This window comes from Oryza glaberrima, chromosome 6 (genome assembly GCF_000147395.1).
Source record: "Oryza glaberrima chromosome 6, OglaRS2, whole genome shotgun sequence".
Classification (NCBI taxonomy): Eukaryota; Viridiplantae; Streptophyta; class Magnoliopsida; order Poales; family Poaceae; genus Oryza; species Oryza glaberrima.
In genome coordinates this window covers 2,000,031-2,008,533 of record NC_068331.1, presented here as the reverse complement: position 1 = coordinate 2,008,533, position 8,503 = coordinate 2,000,031, and the positions used below count along the sequence as shown (strand labels likewise).

Here is an 8,503-nt window from a genome sequence, read left to right as displayed (position 1 = left end):
TTGGTCGGGCTTTAATTAAAAAAAAACCGTTGCTTAAAAGTGTCAAAATATAAGCACTTCTAAAATTAGATACATCATACATGTATTACGAGCATATCTTAAAGAGTGAGACCTTTCAATAATCTTGGAATGTAATATTTAGCACGAGGTGTTGTTTCAGTTTTAGTTTCAGCAAACACGAGGAGGCGCAAAAACGCAGCCAGCTGCATACGTACGAGGTGTACAAAGGGCGAACAGTTTCAGTTTCTGACTCGATCGTTCTGGGCAATCAAGAGAGAGAGACAGTCCATGTTGCCTAGTTCTACCTCACCCTAGGGTGTGTTTATTTTACGTTAAAATTAGAAGTTTGGTTAAAATTGAAATATATGATAAAAAAGTTGAAAGTTTATGTGTAGGAAAATTTTGATACGATGGAAAAGTTAAAAGCTTAAAGAAAAAGTTTGGAACTAAACTACCTTATTATTATTCCTGCACTCCAACATCTAGCAGTACAAACAGGACCTTCGGAAAAGAAGAGAAGAAGAAAAAAAAGTACAGGTTCAGTCTCTCCACGGCTCTGACGGTGGCCGGCTGATCCATCAAAGATGAACAATAGAGCTAGGCGACGTCGCGATGAGCTAGCCGACGACATGCCAAAGCACCACACGTATCATCACGAATTCACGAGCTCGTGATGCAGCAGCTCGTGACGAGCGGGGTGATCCGTGGCATGCTCTGCTCGCTTGAATCAATTAAGCAGCAGAGCAGAGAAGCAGATGCTTAACAAAAACGAAAGCAGATTGAAAATTAAGCAGCAGGTGTTCTCCGTGCGCAAAGGAAGAAGTTGCGAGACCCCAGATCCACCAGCTTCTCCTCCGGCCTTAGACCTGACATGCAAGAATCGAATCAGTCCGTGATGAATTTGCTCCAACAGGTCAGAACAAATCGAAATTCTCAAGCTTAATCGTCCATGAACGAATCGAAATTTTCAAGCCGACTCCATGGCCTCGTGCTCTGAAGAAACCACTCTGTCACGATGACAATATGAAAATGGAGCTTGAGAAATATAGTAAGAGAAAAGGCAGTAGAAAGACGCACTTTCGAGCGAGTACTTGGAGAAATGCAGCTCGAACCCGGCCGCCGCGTCGCCGGCGCCGCCGGAGGGGAGCGGCGGTCGGCGGCCCTCGCGGACGTACGCGTCGACGGCGGCGCGGACGAGGTCGGCCACGGTGCAGTCCGCACCGAGCACGACGTGGACGGGCCACAGGCTCTGCTCCACCGTCACGTTCAGCAGCAGCCGCGTCAGCTGCCGCCTCTGCCCCGCCGCCACCATCGCCGCCGCCGCCGCGGCGCCGTGGCTCGACGACATCGCCTGCACGGCGCTAGGCGCCATGGCTGTGTGTGTGCTCTGTGGCGTGCGTGGGCGCGCTCTGTGCTTGCTTTGTGCGGTGCACAGCGTTGGTGGTGGTGAGTACGGACAGAGACGGGGAGGAGGATATGGAGGTAAGATATATAGCGTGGAGGAACAAGATACTTGGCGGGTAAAAAGCAGCAGATTGTTAGGCGCGCGTGACGTTTACAGCCACAGTAGCCATAGCTTCTGGAGATATCAAATATCACTGCAAAATCAAGCATAAACGCGAAATCCACGTGTGAAATCAAAGTGTTCGTGTCAGATTAGTGCAAATTATATATTTTTAATCATATATTGTAGCTAGGTTGAGATTAATGAACCAGTTGTAGTTCTGGTCATCACGGATTGTACATTAACCAGCAGTAACAGGAGGCAGGCAGGGGCAGGAGGAAGAAGAGAGATTGATCATTGATGTGGGGCTGTGCGCAGACGTGGCACGGATGCGCCGCGCGCCTGCGCCGCATATACGGAGGGAACAGCGGGAGGCAACACGTGGGCGGGCGCTTGTGCAGACGTCACAAGTCGGAATCCAGGCGGGGCGGCGGAAAACGCCTGAACCAGTTGCGCCCGCGTCGAACGGGCGGCTCTCGTCGCGCGACGCGACGGGGACGGTCGGGAGCATTCGCATCTGATGCCTCATCGAGCCGCCAAGGCACACATGGACTCTCTCACTTCTCGATCGGATCGTATGTACAGGCAGGCTATATCACTTTTGTCTTAATATCCGTGGAATATATAGAAAATACGTAAATGGCGGACCAGAAATTTTATGATATACTGTCAAATACAGTCTTAATCTTCATCGATCTATTAGGATTGGGGTAAAATTGAATATGCAGGGAGAAACAAATCTCAATTACTCCAAAGATAATCCTCCGGTATTCATCCTGTACAGTTATTTATTTTGTCATATGAGCTCTAGATAATTCATACTGTATGTTCTTAGGGCAACACCAATATATACAGTTATAGAGACAAATAACATATTTTATTCTATATGGGCAGCCCATATGCTTATGGATGATTTTTGCTATTTCTCTTTTATGAACTACTTTCATAATGTGGTTAGGTAGCTGAATGTACTATTTTATTTTATTGACTATGAACTAGTTTTGAAGTATATTGTAGATGCCTTTATTAAGGAGGAACACCGGCGAAGTGGCGAACTGACGGACGCCGAGCAAAGCACAGTGGCTCGCCGGAGCGGTGCCCGGCGGTCCGTGCTACGGCGATAAGCATCATGGTTGGGGTCGGAGAATTATTCTCCGAACCCCTGTCAAGTCCACGGGAACCATTGGATCGTGATCGTGCGGTCGAAATCCAGCTGACAGAGTCCAGCACGGTACATCGTGCACAGATTACCATACTTGGAATATAATGATCTTCTGATACCACAGGAAATTAGGGATTAATCCATCGTCACCTGCATGGAATTCAGTTCAGTGGATGCCAGAAATCTCAACTTTGATCAGTTCTATCAGATTTCAGATGTTGATTCAACCGTCGAATATCCGCTTCGAGCTAGCTCCAGCTTCCATGAAATGACGTTAGAGTTGGACATGTTCAGAACTTAGTCCAAGAAATATTTGCTCTACTCCCTTACATAATTTTTAGATATCTGCTCTATTGATATTCAGAAGAAAGCAGTGTCCTCGCCCACTTCCAATCTGGTCGCTCCCACCTTCCTCTTCTCCTTCCCGCGTGTGGGTGATTGGTGCGGCTTCAGGGAGGAGTGTCAGGAGATAGCGTGATAATGGAGGAAATCGAAAATTCTATTAGTAATTTAACCGAAGGGTCTACTTTCATTTATTTTGAATTAAATTTAGATTTTCTCTTTAATATATCTGTTATTTTGTTTTCTATTTTCAATTTAGGAAACTTAAAAATATTTTTTTAGCGATATCCTATTATACATCGGCCTTGTTGGAATACAAGGGATTTTTTTTTAGCCCTCCATTAAATAGTCCAGATAGCTCTAAAAGACCAAAAAGAATGAGCTATTTGAGGGCTATTTAGAAATAACCCACCCAAAAAACTATTCCACCCAAGGGGTGCTAATTGTGGCTATTTCAGGCGGGGCCCACCGAAAAAGTGTATTTTTCTCTCTATCTCTTTCTATGGGAAGGTAAATTAAAGACCAAATAGCTCTCAAAAAAACCATTGGATCCAAACAACTTAGGGCTATTTTATTGGAGGGCTATTTTCTCGTGCTAAAATATACTAGCTCTCAAAATACCTCTTAGCTAGTTCTTCAAATAGGGCCATAATCGCGAGACAAATCAAGTCAAGCGCGTTGGTTCCATTTCGGAGGTGTGTTCGATAACACATGTTCCCAACCCCTCTACCTCGTATTCCATGTGCACGTTTTTCAAACTACTAAACAGTGCAATTTTTTACAAAAAGTTTCTATACGAAAAGTTGCTTAAAAAACTCATGATTGATCCATTTTTTATAAAATACACCGCTCCGTTTTCCGTGCGGGATTTGCTCCCATCCAGAAGTAACGAACCCAGCCGGAGTAGGGAAGACAAACCGACATGCTTTGAGATTCGAATTGGTCCACTCTCTCGCGTAGTAGTAGGGAAGGATATAAAGCATGGAGGTCCTCCCCCCCAACCCCAATTCCGCTCCCAAGTCCCAACCGGAGTGGAGGATTTTAGCCCTAAAAATCAAATTCCGAACCTCCAATCGAAGTCCTCCGATTCCACTGCAGAACCCGATGCTTTGCCAACAAGAGGTGCCAATCCACCGCGGGCGCAGGAGCGCCAGGCGGCGGTGGCCGCTGGCCGTCCGGCGGCCGCCATCGCCGGCTGCCAGGCTGCTTCCGGAGTCGTCCTCAACCACACCAGGTGCCCTTGATCTCCTTCGCTACGGGCGGAACTTCCGTCGAGCCTCGCCGCCGCTTCGCCCACCGTATGTCCACTCCATCCCCTCTCCTCTCTCTCTCGCTCCTTCCTTTTCCCGTGATTTAGTTCGCTTTTGCTATGCGTGTATTGATTTTACTGCTAGTCTCCACGTATTGTTATCTCTCGACGGTCGACGCTATTTGTGATTTAAGTACTTCGCTTTTCTATGTGTGATTTAGTGTTGGTCTCCACATGTTGTTAATGATGATTACTTATCCCAGTGGGGTGGGGTCTGTGGCTAATTTTTTTTGAGTAAATTTCACACGTTTTATGGTTCAAGTTGTACAAAACCACACACATACACATTTTAACACGTGGCACTCAAGTACGTATATTTTGGTAGTGTAGTTTCACAAAACCACACTATCAATGAATAGATTCATCTGTGAGATGACGTGGTTGTTCCACCTAGGATAGGGACATTGCATCCTATTAATTTTGTGTGATGGCTGGTAATAGGATGCCACGTCCTTGTCCTAAGTGGAACAACCATGTCATATCACGGGTGAATCCATTCATTGGTAGTGTTGTTTTGTGAATCTACACTAACAAAATATATGTATTTAAAGTGTCAAAGTGTGTGTGGTTTTCTGCAACTTGGACCACAAAACGTGTAGTTTTGTGAAAATTTCACTCATTTTTTTTAATCTCCGCTTGGTCGTTCGGGAGGATAGAACAGTAGTATTTTATAAGACTGATAAACAGTATACGTCTTCTGTACATACATAAGACTTGCGATGGATTAGTGGAAGTAGCAATTTGTTACCGTAGATTTTTGGGAGTGGAGAGGCAGGACAGGGGGAAAAAGCGTTGTTTGCTAGCACAAACATAACCGTTCATATGTGATTTCTAGGGATTAATGTAACATAGGAGTAACTGGTGTATTCATACGCAATCTCTAGGGATTAATGTAACAAATTGGTAAAGTCTACATAGTTTTTGACCCCTGCTAACTTGGCCACTGCAAAATGATCCTTCTGCAAATATTTATTTTGAATGAATAAATATGTTTTGATTGAGATCCTTCCAGAATACGGATTCCAGAAAATTAATTCTCTTACTCATTGAGCTTGTTTGCTACAGGTTGGTAAATTCTACTGAGCCTTCGTCTGCACAAGCACTGCGAGAACCAGATGTTTCCTTCTCTGTGGGGTTGCTCAGTAATACAGCATCGAAAGAACCGATAACTGCACACACCTCTTCCTCTTCCTCTCCACATACAGTGCAGCATGACGACACTGAAACTTCGACGCCATCACAGTGCTGCCTTTGGTCATCTCCTGGGTCATCCATTTTGGTCAGGAGACCTTGTGGCTGGTATTTTGTATTCTACATCAGGATGGATCCTGGGGGATGTTTCCACATGTATCCTGATGTGGGTTGTGGGCCATATCAGAGTCTGTCAGAAGTTGATGATGCTATAAACCAACATCTTCATGACCTGCGGATTCCAGAAATGTGAGGCTTCTTAACTTTGTTTTATCTTGTTATCTGTTTATTTGTTGCAAACTCTTGTGGTTGGATACTTGGATGTATTTAGGGCAGACAGCAACTGCCTTTTATATTTCGGTGCATGTTTCATCTCATGGAGCTTCAGGTTGATTTAGGATCATAGTAATAATTAGAACACACATATACACTCCAAAATCAGTTGAATTGATTTGACAACATAAAACTTTTTAGAGCTTGAATCAGAATATAATAGTATTTGAGAAAAAAAAATATGATTAGTTTTCGTTTACAAAAATACCGGGCTTCCATAATTTCTGATGTCATATTCTGAATTGCTGCATATTAGTCTAATTAATTGCTCAAAACAGTGTCCCATGTTCCAAGTGAGTTAGAAATCTGAAATTTAATGATGCTTTGAGAGTATAATCTAGGCATGAAAACAGCTATCACTCTCCATTGTTTTATCATGCGCTGTGTTAAATTTATCTTTCTACGTGAACTAATTGACCTCCTACATCAGACTTGGTAACATGTGCAAACAACTTTATAGCACATTGTATCGACCACTTTGAGAAAGTACAGCATACTAATCATACATGATCTTCATTGATCTAATTAGGGGTGAGGAGCTTGATAGGCTCCCTCCAATGGAGAAGATGATACGGCAAACGATGTACTGGCCTGACGGCAGGCGGAAGCGTTGCAAGTCAGCTGGGTATTTTGAAAAAGACAAGTGTCATTTGATCCAAGCTTTAGTGGATAAGTATAACGATGATCATAATCTTTTGGGGGTATGTTCTTTCTCTCTCCACATACATAAATATATATTATCTATATCTGTCTTACTATTGTAACACTTGCTTATTCTATCCATATGTGTTGTTTTAGGATTCTGCATATGAACTCAAGGATTTTTTGCAACATGGAGTAATTTATGAGGATGAGAGGTGGTACCAACATTTGAATTTCACTGTGAAGTTAAAAGGAGCTAATGGATTTGACTGTGGTATGGACAACTTGTTTTTTGCTGAAATATCGCATATGCAAGGAGAAGTTGATTGGGTGATCAGTTGTTGCTGCGAGATTAAACCTAATGCTAATGGTAATATATCCTCTTATTTTAATTTAACTACTATTGGATGTTTATGGTCAGCTGTTGCTGCATAATTGAACCTAATGTTAATGATATTTTTTCCTCTTATGTTAATTTAATTACTGCATGTTTATGGTGTGCACTTAACTACAGCATGTTCACATTGTGCACTTACAATTTTAGTTAAATTGGTAAGTTATGCATGCATTTTGGCTTAGGATATATGTTGTAGTGTGCATGTGGCATCGATAGCAACTTGTATTGAAAGACCACCTCAGTGTTTACGTTTTAAATACTCTCTCTAGCTCACGCTAAGAGGAAGGTACTCCTGTACTCCTGTTTCTGTTAGATATAATCAAAAATTTCTCTAGGATGTGATTCGTTATTCTTATACTGAGTAGACGCTTTATTTACCATTGATCACTCAGTAGTTATCAGCATGGTTATCTGCCTAGTTACTTTGGCTGTTAAAACTGACAAATATCCCCATTTTTGAAGGTCATTGCTATGGCTGTAGAAATAATGGTTATGTTGGCATGAAGCACCCTAACAATGATGCATACAGTGGTGGTCATTTGGATGGATATTTACCTTTTGGGGTCAATTCCTATGCGCGCAATAATGATGAGGAACTCAGTGTATGACAATTTATTTCTGACAAGCATCTATCATTGTTGTATTGCTCTAAGTACTCAACAGTTAATAACCTGATCTTCTCTTTTACAGGTCAAGGATGAGGAAGATATGCTAAGACGTATGTACAAGGTAATAACACAACAAGATCTACTACCACCTGTACACATGTTGCTCGGTTCATTGTTGATTGAGTGCTCCTTGTTTTTATTTTTTAGGGCCTAGATCAGCCAGGCGGATTCAAGAGACCCATCCCTAAATTTGCAACACGAATTGTGTGGAAAACTGAGGAAGCTGGTGCGGAAGCTGGTTGAAGCTGGAACCTGCATTTTTCTACTAGATGTGTTAGGCAAATGTGCTATCGTATACATTCATGTAACACAAGTTAAACTTATCACCATCGAACTTGTCCACCAGTGCCCCATCTGTAGAAGCGCATCTTATCACAATTGGTGGTAAATTTAGTGGAATGGATGAACATCCACGCTAATGGTTGCTGAAAGCTGAAATGACAATTTGCATAACATTTCAGTATTTCTTCTCAAGTTCTCCAATAAGACCCCTCTTTAAAAATGTGGTTTTACCTGCAACCAAATATGGCATACCATCACACGCAATCCAAGAATCTTACAGCAAGGCAGTCGGTAAACTTTTGATATGAAAATGAAGCTATTTCAGCCATGTTGCCTGGCTGAAATATTCAGACTGCAACAACTGTTTTTGCCTGATCTTGTACTGACAAAAAGCAACATGCAAGACTTTAATTTACTCCTTTGAAGGAAATCATAGTATTTTACTTTTTCCTTAAATGTAGCACCCTCATGTATGCTCCATGTTACGTTTGTGAATCTTAGAATTAAAATAGTAGCTTATAGCAAGATGGTTCATTCTTTGTTTTTTTTTTTAAAAAAAGGGTTCATTCTGAAAAGACAATTTTTGTTATAGGATATTTTGACTTTACGATTTTAGCTATAAGACACGACAGGAAGTAACTTTTAGGAAAATACATTCTCAAAATATAGAATT

General features: G+C 42.3%; 2 protein-coding genes across 2 annotated transcripts; one reads left to right on the top strand and one right to left on the bottom strand.

Annotated features, from left to right (window-relative positions):
- Nucleotides 1-382: 382 nt before the first annotated feature.
- On the bottom strand, nucleotides 383-1,465 carry LOC127777521 (uncharacterized protein At4g22758-like). Its single transcript, XM_052304129.1, has 2 exons — nucleotides 1,078-1,465; nucleotides 383-866 (listed from the first exon to the last, which is right to left on the bottom strand). Exons 1-2 carry the CDS (start codon nucleotides 1,370-1,372, stop codon nucleotides 787-789), a joined length of 375 nt encoding a protein of 124 aa, XP_052160089.1. The 5' UTR covers nucleotides 1,373-1,465; the 3' UTR covers nucleotides 383-786.
- A 2,542-nt stretch (nucleotides 1,466-4,007) lies between these two features.
- LOC127775876 (uncharacterized) lies at nucleotides 4,008-8,238 on the top strand. Its single transcript, XM_052302184.1, has 7 exons — nucleotides 4,008-4,306; nucleotides 5,383-5,757; nucleotides 6,371-6,542; nucleotides 6,640-6,853; nucleotides 7,343-7,482; nucleotides 7,571-7,609; nucleotides 7,696-8,238. The coding sequence occupies exons 1-7, from the start codon at nucleotides 4,113-4,115 to the stop codon at nucleotides 7,789-7,791; spliced, it is 1,230 nt and encodes a 409-aa protein (XP_052158144.1). The 5' UTR covers nucleotides 4,008-4,112; the 3' UTR covers nucleotides 7,792-8,238.
- Nucleotides 8,239-8,503: the final 265 nt, after the last annotated feature.

Bases quoted from the DNA above. Each gene is read 5' to 3' on its own strand.
- LOC127777521 (XM_052304129.1), bottom strand. From the start codon at position 1,372: ATGGCGCCTAGCGCCGTGCAGGCGATGTCGTCGAGCCACGGCGCCGCG. The intron at 867-1,077 runs GTGCGTCTTTCT...CTTGCATGTCAG, and splicing joins CTCCAAGTACTCGCTCGAAA to GTCTAAGGCCGGAGGAGAAG.
- LOC127775876 (XM_052302184.1), top strand. From the start codon at position 4,113: ATGCTTTGCCAACAAGAGGTGCCAATCCACCGCGGGCGCAGGAGCGCC. The intron at 5,758-6,370 runs GTGAGGCTTCTT...TGATCTAATTAG, and splicing joins GACCTGCGGATTCCAGAAAT to GGGTGAGGAGCTTGATAGGC. The intron at 6,543-6,639 runs GTATGTTCTTTC...GTGTTGTTTTAG, and splicing joins ATGATCATAATCTTTTGGGG to GATTCTGCATATGAACTCAA.